This window comes from Stegostoma tigrinum, chromosome 25 (assembly GCF_030684315.1).
Source record: "Stegostoma tigrinum isolate sSteTig4 chromosome 25, sSteTig4.hap1, whole genome shotgun sequence".
Taxonomy (NCBI): Eukaryota; Metazoa; Chordata; class Chondrichthyes; order Orectolobiformes; family Stegostomatidae; genus Stegostoma; species Stegostoma tigrinum.
Genome location: NC_081378.1, coordinates 51,175,752 through 51,189,481, shown reverse-complemented (window position 1 = coordinate 51,189,481; position 13,730 = coordinate 51,175,752). Strand labels below are relative to the sequence as shown.

Sequence of the window (13,730 nt, the reverse complement as noted above, 5' to 3'; positions counted from 1 at the left end):
CTATCTTCTCTATCCATCTTCGGTCCGCCTCCCCCTCTCTCCCTATTCCAGAACCCTCTCCCCATCCCACTCTCTGATGAAGGGTCTAGGCCCGAAACGTCAGCTTTTATGCTCCTGAGATGCTGCTTGGCCTGCTGTGTTCATCCAGCTACACACTTTGTTATCAATGTTCAGGGGATCTGGGTTTGAATCCTGCCATGACAGATGGTGGAATTTGAATTCAATAAACATCTGGAATTAAGAGTCTAATGATGACCATGAATCCATTGCTGTTTGTCTGAAAAACCCATTTGGTTCATTAGTGCTCTTTAGGGAAAGAAACTGCTATCGTTACCTCATCTGGTTACATGTGACGCCAGACCCACAGCAATGTGGTTGACTCTTAACTGCCCTGTAGGGAAATTAGGGATGGACAATAAATGCTGGCCTTATCCCATGAATAAATAAAGAAAAAAAAAAGCCTGATGCACTGTCACAATGTACAATGGTCCTTTTCAAATGGTGGTTGGTTTTGATTGTTCCAATTAAGAGGTTATAGTATCTGTTCACATTATAATGAGAGCTTTCTGCTACAGAGGTGCCGAGCACAGGTACTGTACTGCGTTGGAAAGTCAAACCTTGAAATGTCATAACTGAAGCTGATATTTAACCCGATGTGAAAAGGTGCTGATCTCTAATATAACGGAATTACAGTTGGCCTGATGTTGACAGTCGGAGAAGTGCTTGGGTCACTGTAATGAAAGGGATAGAGAACAGGTGAACAGACAGGAAATCGAATAGGAATAACTGGGATATTTTCTGAATGGCAGACTGGTGGGGATCAGAGCTTGGACCCCAGCTATTTACAATTTATAGTTATAGTTTACATGAGAGAACTGAATGTAATATTTTCAGTAGAAAGCTGGGTGGGAGGATGAACTGAGAGGATGCGGAAATGCTTCGGTGACGTCTGGACTAGTTGGTGAGTGGTCACATGCATGGTAGATGCAGTATAATGTGGATGCTTGTGAGAGTATACATTTTTGTAACAAAAGCAGGAAGGTGAATTATTATCTGAATGGTGATAGTTGAGGAAAAGTGGGAGGTGTAACAAGACCTGGATGTTCTTGTACACCAGTTGCTACAAGTAAGTATGCAGTTTCAGTAAAGTTGGTATGTTGGATTTCATAGTGAGAAGATTTGAGTACAGGAGCAGGGACATATTGCTGCAATTGTACAGAGTTTTGGTTAGACCACACACGGAGAATTGTGTGCAGTTTGATCTCTGAGGAAGGATGCTCTAGCTATGGAGGGAATGCAACAAAGGTTTTCCAGACTGATTCCTGTGATGACAGGACTGACGTATGAAGAGTGACTGGATCGGCTAGAACTATGTCCACTAGAGATTAGAAGAATGAGGGGGAATCTCTTAGGGATAAAGCAACAGGATTACACAGGGGAAATACAAGAAGCATGTTTCTGCTCCAGGGAATCCAGAACCAGGGTGCTGTACTGTAAGGATACAGGCGAGGCCATTTAGAACTGAGATGAGGAGAAATCCCTTTCCCAAGAGAGTGGTGAGCCTGTGGAATTCTCTGGTATGGAAAGCAGTTGAAGCCCAAATATTGAATGTTTTCAAGAAGGAGTTAGAAATAGATCATGGGGCTAAGGGAATCAAAGAGCATGGAGAGAATACAGGAACAAGGGACTGAGTTTTGATGATCAGCCATGATCACGTTGCAGGATGGGACAGGCTTGAAGGGCCTAATGGCCTAATCCTGCACAGATTTTCAATGTAACAACATGTAGACCTGGATGAACACAGCAGGCCAAGCCGCATCAGAGGTGCAGGAAGACTAGATCCTTCTTCAGAAATGGCTGATGTGTTCACACAGCTGTACACCTTGTTATCTCAGATTCTGCAGCATCTGCAGTTCCTACTATATCTGAACCTATTTTCAATGTTTCTGTTTTCGTACTTTGCTCAGTGCTAATCAAACGTTTCTAAAGGAAAAATACATTCTTTCAGTATATTTGTTTAGATGGAAAACATTTAACAATAGAAGATCTAGTTCAGTTGGGAAGAGGACTTTACAAGATCAAGGTGAGAGTATTTATTGGATGTGTGCTTTAATAGTTTTGGATTCCAATAGACCAGATCAGCAGAATGACAGTGTCTTGACCTTACCTTCTCCCACCTCCCCCAGCTAACTGCGGAAGCAGAGGAAAGGATCAAACAGTCAAGGTTACTTCTGGAAAGCATTGTGAAAGAAAATAAAGGTATGTTGAAAAAGAGAAAACCGAGGCAGCAGGGTGGCTGAATGATAATGAGGACCCATTAAATCCAAACACAGGTCTTCCCAGATATTTTGCAAGAGTTTAACCGGTTTACCTTTCTGACTGAATTCTGTTATAAAGTTTTGCACTTTTGCACTTGCTACTTATTGTACTAATAAAACGTAACAGCCCAGCACAATACAAGAAAATGATATTTTTGACCTCCATCCTTCTTTCAGTTGTCTATGGGATAACTACAGGCTTTGGGAAATTTGCTCGGACTGTTATCCCGCACAACAAGCTCAAGTGAGTTTTACTGTTTTATGAGTGAATGGCTGATCGTATTAACTCTCTGTAGCCAATGTGGATCTGGTTCTGTACCTTTCTGTTCAACACTTCTAGCCAGAACTACTTGTCAGCACGGTGATGGGATGTAGTTGCACACCCTGCTGGATTTGACTTGCTGTTTAAAATCAGTACAGACTAATACCAGCTTTGGGTATCAAACCAGCATTCTGTCTGATCCTGTGGCCCTCTTTGGAGGCTTTAAAAAATGAAAACCCTAACCTTACAGACGTACTCTCATGATTGTCATTCGTGGCCTTAGGCTAGGAATATGCTTGAAATGGTTGCTGCCCAACCTGTAAATTCTCTCAAAGTGAAACCGATGCTCCAAAACCCTAGCCAGCCATAAAGAGTGGGATCACTTCCAAGAAACTTCTGTGCCTATTAAAACACTCTCTTTTACATCTCGGAATCTCGGTCATTGTATTCCTCTTCCTTACGGTACCGTCCTCCTCCCAGGGCTTGTTCCCACAGTTCTGTGTCCTAGAAGAACTTATCCAAAACCCTGTGTTGCCATGGTAATGGTGGACACTGAGGACTGCTTGGAGGCCGGACATCTGAGCCCACCAGACCCCGATCTCATTTGATGGTGGAATACTCTCAAGGGGCTGAATGACCTGTTCCCACTTCTGGCCCGCCACCTTCCCACATACTCTGGAAGATGACACAGTTGGAATTCCAAACCCCATAATGGTTTCCGTCTTTCTGAAGACTAATCTGTGTCTGAATTTTTTTTTTCCCCAGCTCACTCAGGATCAGGGATTTGAGACTCCCCACAACTTGGGAAAGCATTTTACAACTTGCTGTCCCTGTGTCAAAATGTAGAAATAATGATTATTTATTTATTTATTCTGAAAATAAAGGATTGCTCCAATGTGTAATCTTTTCTCTGCTCTCCATCCAGAGAACTCCAAGAAAACCTTGTCCGTTCCCATTCTGCTGGTATGGGCCATTCAACTCAAAGTTCTAATAGACTGTTCAATGTTTCTGTTTCACATCCATGTGGTTAATTGATCTGTTGCTAACTCTGCCCATTAGGTGTCGGTAAACCCTTATCCCCAAAGAGATCCCGGATGCTGCTGGCTCTCCGAATCAATGTCCTCGCGAAGGGTTACAGTGGAATCTCTTTGGAGACCCTCAATCAAATGATCCAGGCATTTAATGGTAATGTGCAAATTTTCCCGTCTAAGGGAATCAGCCTTTAACCATAGAATTAAGGGGAAGTTTTTTTCTGAGAGGATTGAGAGACTTTGTGGTGGGGTCATTTTTTATTTACATTGGTGGGATATGAGTGTCACTAGTTGGGCTATCCCTAGTTGCCCCTTGAGAAGGTGTTGGTGAGCTGCCTTGTTGAACCACTGCATTCCATGTGCTGTGTATTCAGTGACAGTGAAGGAACAGTGATATATTTTCAAGCCTGAATGGTTTCAGCTTGGAGGGGAAGTCGCAGGTGCTGATGTTCCCATGTATCTGCTGTCCTCCTTCTAGATGGAAGCAATCGTAGATTTGGAAGGTGCTGTCTAAGGATCTCTGAATTTCTGCAGTGCCTCTTGCAGATAGTACACGCTGCTGCTACTGAGCAGTGGTGGAGGGAGTGAATGCTTGTGGATGTGGTGCCAATCAAATGGGCTGCTTTGTCCTAGATGGTGTCAAGCTCCTCCAGGGTTGTTGGAGTTGCACTCGTCCAGCCAAGAGGGAAGTGTTCTATCACACTCCTGATTTGAGCCTAGTAGATGACAGACAAGCTTTGGGGAGACAGGAGGTGAGTTACTCATGGCAGTATTCCTAGCCTCTGACTTGCTCTGTGTTTGTGGCGAGTCCAGTTGAGTTTCTGGTCAGTGGTAACCCCAAGGTTGCTGATAGTGGGGGATTCAGTGGCTAGATTGTCTTTTATTGGTGATGGTAATAGCCTGGCATTTGTGTGGCAAGAATGTTACTTGCCATTTTCCTCGAGAGAATACAGGCCCAGTTTGCTCAGCCTCAAGAATGTAAGAACTAGAGCAGGAATAGGCAATTCAGCCTCTTGAGCCTGTTTCATCATTTCACATCATATGACTGGTCACCTCTCGGCCTCAATTCCATTTCCCTGCTCGCCACCTATAGTTCTTTAACCAGTTGTTAAGTAAAAATGTTTACCTTCTCCTTGCATTTAATCTATACTGGCGTCCACTGCCCTGCGAGGTAGTGAATTCTGCAGATTCATGATCCTTTGAAAGGAATAATTCCTCATCTATTTTAAATTTGCCACAAACTAAGGCCCCTTGTTCTAGATTGCCCCCTCAAGGGGAAACATCCACTTTACACACGCGCTCTGTCACTCTCTTTTAAGTATAACATATACCTCCAACCAATGTCTGCTGCCACCTGCTGTTTCCTGGTTCCACCCCAAACAGAATCCACACAATGTTCTTTCAATCAAAGATCCTCCCTGACTAATATACTGATCTTATTATCAGAGCTCCTCCACATCCTTTTCCTTTTTGACTTCCCTTCCTAAAAGCTGGATGAATTTGGACATTCAGTTCCCAATCTTGGTCACCGTGCAGCCATGTTTCTATCGTAACAATTATATCTTCACGTCATCTTTTGATATTCTACATTTGAGGTGCACTTGGCTGAATTTTGCTTTTCTTGTTTTCTACCCTCCCTCGTGGCTTGTTTACTTCCTGTTATTAGCCTGACCTTGTTCAGGTTCCCATTCCCCCGACTAACTACTTCAAGCCTACCTTTTATAGCTAAACTGAATCTTATGACGTGGTGATTGCTGTTTTCTTGCTGACAGTTGATCCAGTTGACCCACCTCATTTCTCGAGCCAGACCCAATAATGTCGTCTTTTACCCAGAAACAGGCTAACCTGGAGTGTTCTCCTGAACACACTTCAGAAATGTTTCCCCCCCTTTGCCCTTTTACAGCTGCTATCCCAGCCTTTACTGAAATAAGTTTCTTTATTGCAGTTTCCATTTGGAATGGGTCAAAATCCTCCCTCCCTGACAACAGTGTGGGTGCAGGTACAGCACATGGACCACACCAGTTAAAGGAGACAGCTATATACCACCTTCCCCAGGGACAGTTTCAGGATGGGCAATGCATATTGGTTTTATCAGTGCCATTTACAGGGAGGACTGCTCTAGGCTGCTGTAATAAAAAATAAAATGACTTCATTACGAGTTTGCGGCTGAATGTTTGAATTATCATCTGCCAGTGCTGGATTGTCCTTAGTTTTGATGCATTACATCTCATGATCCTGGATTAAATCCAGTTCCTTGAACATTTTTCCTCCATTGCTGTTTGATAACACTTTATGCTGGAGTATTAACTGATATTGCTATGGGATCCTTGATGTTGGATGACTAACTCATGGTACTGTAGGTTAATCTGTGATGGGTTATGGCTGTTTATGGAACTCTGTTCCCTAATATAGGGAAAATAATGATGTGGTGGTATGTCACTGGAACAGTCATCTATAGGCCCAGACTAATGCTGTTAGGCGTCTGGCTGCAAAGCCCACCCAAGAAGTTGGTGTAGTTTGAGTTCAATGAATGGTCTCAGTGACGGTGACCGTGAAGCCATCATAAATTGTTACAAAAACATCTTGTTCCCTAATGTTCTTTTAGGGAAGGAAATCTGTTGTCCTTACCAGGTCTGGACCTACATGTGACCCCAGCCCGTCTTAAGTATCTACACCATGGGTTAGATAGTTAGGCAGTCAGTGCCCCACACTGATCAACCATGTGGGTGCATTGATAAGTGTGGGGCACTGACTGCTCACGGTGTGGGTACATTGGTGAGTGTTGTGGATTGGCTCCTATTAACGTTAAGGTTAGGATGCAGACAGAGTCCCTGTCTTCACATGGTTCCTGCCAGGACCACTTGCTGGTGAGGGCCAATAAGACAGTGATGTCCTGGCCAACTCTGGATATCCTACTGTACTGAAGACATGAGAGTTTCAAGATGGTCAGAGAGCTGAATATGAATGTCGCTCACAGATAGCCCATGTTATCACCGCAACAATGCTATGTTGTGGGGGGCTGCGAAGACTAAGGTGATTTGATGATGAAATTTGCATTGTTCAAAATCGTGAAAGAGGAGGATATATCTTCAATGGAACAGACTGAAAATGATTGAGAACCAGGAAGAACATGAGGGAAAACCTTTTTGAGTGGTTAGATTTGGAACACTTTATGTGACAGGACATGGATTCAATTCAATCCATAAAGAGAAAATTGGTCTCAATTGTTCTTTACCAGTGCACAGTGTGAAATGTTTGAGAGCATTAAATGTCAAGAACTAATAAATAGAGCTTTGGGATCATCTGTGGCAATTTTAAGAATACTGATGTTAAAAAATTGAAGGCTGTATTTGAAGAGGCGTTTGGAATAACTGTATGCATTGGGCTACGGTGAATGGATATTTTAACTTGATGTGTTCTGCCCCTGTAGCTTCCTGCCTCTCCTACGTCCCAGAGAAGGGGACAGTCGGTGCCAGTGGCGATCTCGCTCCCCTTGCCCATCTTGCTCTGGGGCTGATGGGTGAAGGCAAAATGTGGTCACCCAAAAGTGGCTGGGCAGATGCCAAATACGTGAGTTCTCCTTTTTATTTTATTCAGTGTTAAGGTTATTAAAATTTTAGTTCTGCATTCAATTCCGGCCTTCCTGCTATAGGAAAAGTTGTGAAACTTGAGAGGGTTCAGAAAAGATTTACAAAGATGTTGCCAGGATTGAAGGGTTTGAGCTGTAAGGAGAGGCTGAATAGGCTGGGGCTATTTTCCGTGGAGCATCAAAGGCTGAGGGGGTGACCTTTATCGAGGTTTATAAAATCATGAGGGGCATGAATAGGGTAAATAGACAAGGTCTCTTCCCCAGGGTAGAGGAATTCAAAACCAGAGGGCATAGGTTTAAGATGGGAGGGGGAGATTTAAAAGGGACCTAAGGGGCAACATTTTCACGCAGAGGGTGGTGTGTGTGTATGGAATGAGCTGCCAGAGGAAGTGGTGGAGGCTGGTACAATGACAACATTTTAAAAAGTATTTGGATGGGTATATGAATAGCAAGGGTTTAGAGGGACATGAGCCAAATGCTTTCGAATGGAACTAGATTAATTTAAGATAACTGGTTGGCATGGACAAGTTGGACCGAAGGATCTGTTCCATGCTGTACAACTCTATGACTCTGACTCTGATTCTCAAATAGTTGACGATAGTTTAACAGCATTTGGATCTGATGTGTACATTAAGATCCATAGCAATAATACAGGAATGACTGTGCTCAGAGGAAAGGTCACTGGACCTGAAACGTTAACTCTGATTTCTTCCAACGGATGCTGCCAGACCTGCTGAGATTTTCCAACAGTTTGTTTTTGCTTCACAGTCACTAAGCCTGACAGGAACTGAAGATCCTATACCTTGTGATTCTGCAAAGAAACAACAACGATACAGGGACTAGCTTTATGTCAAAAAGCACAAGCAGCAGATCACAGACAGGGCTAAGCAATCTCACAACCGATGGATTCAATCTAAGCTCTGCAGTCCTGCCATATCCAGCCAAAACTGGTATTGGATAAAGCAACAACTTGTTGGAGGAGGACGCTCCATAAATAGCCCTGTCTTCAATGATGGGTGAGATTCAACACGTTAGTGCAAAAGTTTAAGCATTTGCAACAATCTTCAGCCAGAAGTGCATGTTGGCCTGCTCCAGATGCCGCCAGCATTACAGTCAGTCGTACAGCACAGAAATAGACCCTTGTGCTCCAACATATCCATGACGACCAGGTTGTTTAGTAAACTGAACGAGTGCCACTAACCTGCTTTTGGCCCATAATCATCTTGTAAATATTACTTATTCATGTCCAGATGCCTTTTAATTGTTGTAATTGTACTCACCTCTACCTCTTTCTCTGGCAGCCCGTTCCATATGCACACCACCCTCTGTGTGCAGAAGTTGTCCCTTTTTAAATCTTTCCCTTCTCACCTTAAACCTATGCCCTCCAGTTTGGACTCCCTTACCCTTGTGGCGGAGGAGTGGGGGGGGCGCGTGGGTGGTGAAGACCTCGGTTGTTCATCTTATTTATGTCTCTCATGATTTTACAAACCTCTGAGGCCATTCTTCGGCCTCCACTCCAGGGAAAAAGGCGCCAGTCTGTCCAGCTTGTCCCTACAGTCCAAACCCTTCAGTCCCAGCAACATCCTTGTAAATCTTTCTGCACCCTTTTCTAGTTTACCAGTGTTCAACCAATTCGGCTCACCCCACGTGATCTGATGAAATGGTTGGAGACACTGGATGAAACAAAATGGAAGATCTGCATTTATATAGTTTTCTTTACAACCAACAGACATCTGAAAGTGCTTTGCAGCCAGTTAACTCCTTTTGACTTGGAATCACTGTTGGAATGTAGGAAAAGCTGCTGTCAGTTTGTGCAGAGCCAACTCCCAAAGCATCAATACAATACTGAGACAACAGTGTGGAGCTGGAGGAGCAGGGCAGGCCAGGCAGCATAACAGGAGCATGGGTTGTCCACTTCAGACTGTCAACTTTCCTGCTTCTCTGCCTGGCCTGCTGTGTTCCTCCAGCTCCACATTGTGATCTCTGACTCCAGCATCTGCATTCCTTACTATGTGACTACAATACTGAGGTTGGTTCGGGGACAGGCATTGGTCAGGGCACTGAGGGTAACTCCCCGTGCTCTTTGAACCATTGTCTTGGAATCATTCACGGCCACCAACCAGACATACAAGTGTTGCCTTTTAATGTCTGATCTGCAGGATGGCTCCCTCAGTCCTGTCCTGGTGGCAGCCTTGACTTATGTCTAAAAATACAACATGAAGGCTGATGGTGTTACTGTACCCCTAACCAGGCTATTCCATGCAGTTACAACACAACGATATTCCCAGTGAAAGGCAAATTGATCAGCTGTCTTCTGTCCACAAAAAGTAGGACTCATCAAAACCAACCAACTGGTACCCTTATTCGCCCCTTCTCGATCGTGCATAGAACATGTAGAACAGTACAACACAAGAACAGGCCTTTTGGCCCATCATGTCAGTGCCAACCATGATGCCTTTCTAAACTGCTTGCACATGATCTGTATCCCTCTGTTTCCTGCTTGTCCATTTGTTTTCCTATATGCCTGTTAAACGTTGCTATTGTATCTGCTTCTTCCACCTTCCTTATGCACCTTTTCCAGGCACCTACCACCTTCTGTGTAATTTTAAAACTTTTCTCACACGTCTCCTTTTAGACATTTTCCCCCTCTCTCCTTAAACCTATGCCCCCTTCTATTTAACATTTTCAACCTGGGAAAAGTCTCCAATTATCCCCCCCCATCCATGCCCCTCATAATTTTATACACTTCCACCAGGTCACCCTCTCAGCCTCCAATGCTCTTGCAAAAATAATCCAAGTTGTCAAACATTTCCTTTATAGTTAATATACCCCAATCCAGGGAACATCCTGGTAAGTCTTTTCTGCACCATTTCCAAAGTCTCCACATCCTTCCTATAATGTGGCAACCAGAACAGAATACAGTATGCCAAATGTGGCCTAACTAAAGTCTTATACAGGTTCAACGTCCTTTGCCAACTTTTATGCTCAATGCCCAGAGTAATGAAGGCAAGCATACTTATACACCTCCTTTACTTGCGTATCCACTTGCGTTGTCATTGTTAGGAAGCTACAGATTCTCACTCCAAGATCCCCCTGTGCATCAGTGCTCCTAAGGGTGATGCCATTTCATGCACACTTTCCCCTTGTATTTGACTTCTGGATTAAACTCCATCTGCCATTTCTCTGGCCAGCTTTCCAACTGATCTATTTCCTGCTGTATCCTTTGACAATCTTCCTTACTATCCACAACTCCATCCATTTTTGTGTTATCTGCAAACTTACTAATCAGGTCACCTACTTTTACAAACAGATCCCAGCACTGATCTTTGTACAATACCACTGGTCACAGACCTCCTGTCACAAAATACCCCTCCAAAACTATCCTCAATCTTCTATGACCAAGACAATTTTGGAATCCAAGGTGTGTTGGCAAGATGGGCATGTGAGACTTCATCTCATGGACCAGCATTCCAAGAGGGACCTTGTGAAATGCTTTAGTAAAGTCCATGTAAACAGCATCCACTTTCCTACCCTCATTAATCATCATCATCACTTCCTGAAAAAAACTCAATCAAGTTTGGGACAAAGCCTCCCCTACATAAAGCCATGTGACTATCCCTAATAAGTCTATTCTTCTCTAAATGGGAGTAAATCGTGTCCTAACAATCTTCTCCAATAATTTCCGTACCACTGATGTCCAGGTCACCAACCCACAATTCCCTGGATTATCCCTGTTCACCTTCTTAGACAAATGAACAACATTGGGTATTCTCCAATCTTCTGGACCATTGCTTGTGACAAAGGAGGAGACAAAGGTCTCTGCCAAAGCCTTCAATCTCCTCCCTTGCCTCCCTCAGTATCCTTGGATAGGTCCCATTAGGCCATGGGGACTTATCTACAAGTATTTTAATGTTTTTCAAGATGTTTCTCAAGGGCACTGAGGATGGGACACAAATGTTGGAAATGTCTGAAAATGCTCACTTCCAATGAATGAAAAAGGAAAGATTTCACCTGGCTCCCGCTATGGTTTAGTCTTGGTGACTCCATGCCAGCATTCTGTAGCTCGAGTCTCTCCCATATCTTCTCCATTACTGAGTCTCCATCTGGCAAACCCAATGTCTTTCATTCTAACGTCATATCCTAGTCTTATTTCTACATTAGCACAATAAATCCTGAACTCTTCATAGACAACATTGCTCTGGTATTCTTACTTGCTATCACCCCTGCTGTTGAAAAATGCTGTGCTTGTCTCTTCGTTGTGATTGGATTCTCCTGGCCATTAAAGATGTGGTGGGTGAGACTTTGTCAGAAAGACCTGGTCATATTTTAACTGCCCAAACTCTCACCCCTTCCACACCGTGCACCCCCCCCCCCCCCCCCGCCCCAACTAGGAGGTCAGAGTTAAAATTGCTGCTCCGATCTCTACAAATGATGGCCAAAAAATCATGACCCATTACATTTCCAACAGTTCCTGGCTAATCGAGCTGACAGTCAGACTGGCCTCCATCCTGTTAGACAAAAGCAAATCCAGAATCCTAGAGAAACTGATCAGGTCTGGCAGCACCTGTGCGGAGAGAAACAGGCTAGACAGCACAGAAGATGTCACCTAAAAGGGAAACGTAATGTTTGCACAAAAACCAGTCAGTTCAGTGAGTGAACCAACAACTCCAGAAACAGTTAATATTTTGAGTCTAGTGTACGACCTTCTAAGCTGGGCTCATTGGTAACTGAATTGGGTTCAAGAAAATGAACCCATTCTGTATTTTTGCAATGCCCTCAGCTCCTGTTTTTGAGATGAATCCTGTTTTTGGGCAGGTATTCAGCCTGGCTGCTACATGGTGTAGATTTAAGTCACTAAGTGCTGACCTGAATTGACAGCAGTATCTTGTGAAAAGTTCCCTAATGTAGTACTCTTTTACACATTCAGTTCAAGAGCCCTCTTGGAAATATCTGCCATAATAACAGAATTCCTTCTCTTTAGGTTTTACAAGCACATGGGCTGAAACCTGTTTCACTGAAACCAAAAGAGGTAATCCCAGAGTTTGTATTTCTGACTGCTCTCTATCTCTCTACAACTGGCAGTAATCTCTTCAGGAGCTTTTCTGGTGGGCAAATAGTCTTATCTGATCTACTGATGCTTGCTTCAAGGAGGAGCCTGTGTTTAGATGCAGTAGACTTCATAACATTAGGCCATTGCCAAAATGTTAAAACCAATTAACTACTTTTGAATTGTAATTGCTGATGTATAGTGGGTAACCTGGTAGTCAATTTACACACAGCAAGCTCCCAGTATCATTAGTGTGTAAATGTTGCTTGAAGTTTATGTTCACCCAAGGGCAGGCATAATCTTGGTTTAACAGCTCCAACACTGCTGTAGACCCTTGCTAATGCACTGGGTGTATTGATCAGCCTGGAATTCCCCCCTCAGGTCACTAGACGAGACGGCTTGAACCGACAGCCCTCTGCTGTGACACCTTTGCCAACTGTGCTACAAATAAAGGGTTTCGACACAATGTGAGGTTTCAAGCGAGCAAACAGAGGGAAAACAAACCTTATTTCTACTGTCAGGTAAATCAGTAACCAGAGATCAATCCATACAAGGTAGGAGGGGAAATATTTTCATTCCCAGTTGGCACAGTTTTGGATGAAACAGATTCCAAACTTGGAAGGAAGTCTGACTGCAGGATGAGAAGCCTACAGACAAATGTTGAGATGTTTGAAAAAGCACTGCTTTCCTCTTAGAAACAGTAGGAGTAGGAGTAGGCCATTCAGCCCTTCAACCTTGCTCCATCATTCAATCTGATTGTGGCTGATCATCCAACTTCATCCCCTGTTCCCACTTTCTTCTCATATCCTTTTTTCCCTTTAGCCCTAAGAACTTCATCTAACTTCTTGAAAATATTCAAGGTTTTGACTTCAGTCACTTTCTGTGCCCCAAGAATTCCATAGGCTCACCATTCTGTGAGAGAAGAAATTTCTCTTCATCGAAGTCCAAAATAGTCTACCCCATGTCCTGAAACTGTGACCCCCTGGTTCTAGACTCCCCAGTCTTTGGGAACATCCTTCCTTTGTTTACCCTGTCTTTACCATGTGACGGTAAACCTGTTCACCTGACCCCAGAAACAAGGATGCTATCAGCTAAGCCATAGTTAACACTGGTTGATTTTGCCTTTTAACCAATGACTATGGCAATAAATCTCCATATTTTTTTCAGAATACAGAATTCTAATCTGTTACAGAATTTACTGTAAGAGGGAACTTTGTGAGCCAGTGTTTTGCACAACGAACACTAGAGTCACACTGCATTCATATTGTACCAGGGTGTGGTTTATCATATACAGTCTGGAATTGTAACTTTGAGAAGCCAGTAGGGTATAAACTGGCCAAAATACAACTATCATCAACTGTGCACATTTGAGAAGGTGTGCCCTGGTACAACCTTGAGGGGAATATAACTTTAACCATTACGTAAAATCACATAAAATTATTTGTTTGTTCAACTTGAGTGTGTGCACTGAAAACTCATTGTA

General features: G+C 43.5%; 1 protein-coding gene across 4 annotated transcripts in view; it reads left to right on the top strand.

Annotated features, from left to right (window-relative positions):
• hal (histidine ammonia-lyase) overlaps window positions 1-13,730 on the top strand; it is a 47,332-nt gene that overhangs the window by 7,456 nt on the left and 26,146 nt on the right. For all 4 annotated transcript variants that reach the window (XM_048553918.2, XM_048553919.2, XM_048553921.2 and 1 more), the window contains 7 exons: window positions 2,009-2,083; window positions 2,187-2,259; window positions 2,496-2,562; window positions 3,506-3,543; window positions 3,640-3,765; window positions 7,042-7,181; window positions 12,182-12,229. In XM_048553918.2, coding sequence (XP_048409875.1) covers window positions 2,009-2,083; window positions 2,187-2,259; window positions 2,496-2,562; window positions 3,506-3,543; window positions 3,640-3,765; window positions 7,042-7,181; window positions 12,182-12,229 — 567 coding nt within the window. The remainder of the gene's footprint in view (window positions 1-2,008; window positions 2,084-2,186; window positions 2,260-2,495; window positions 2,563-3,505; window positions 3,544-3,639; window positions 3,766-7,041; window positions 7,182-12,181; window positions 12,230-13,730) is intronic.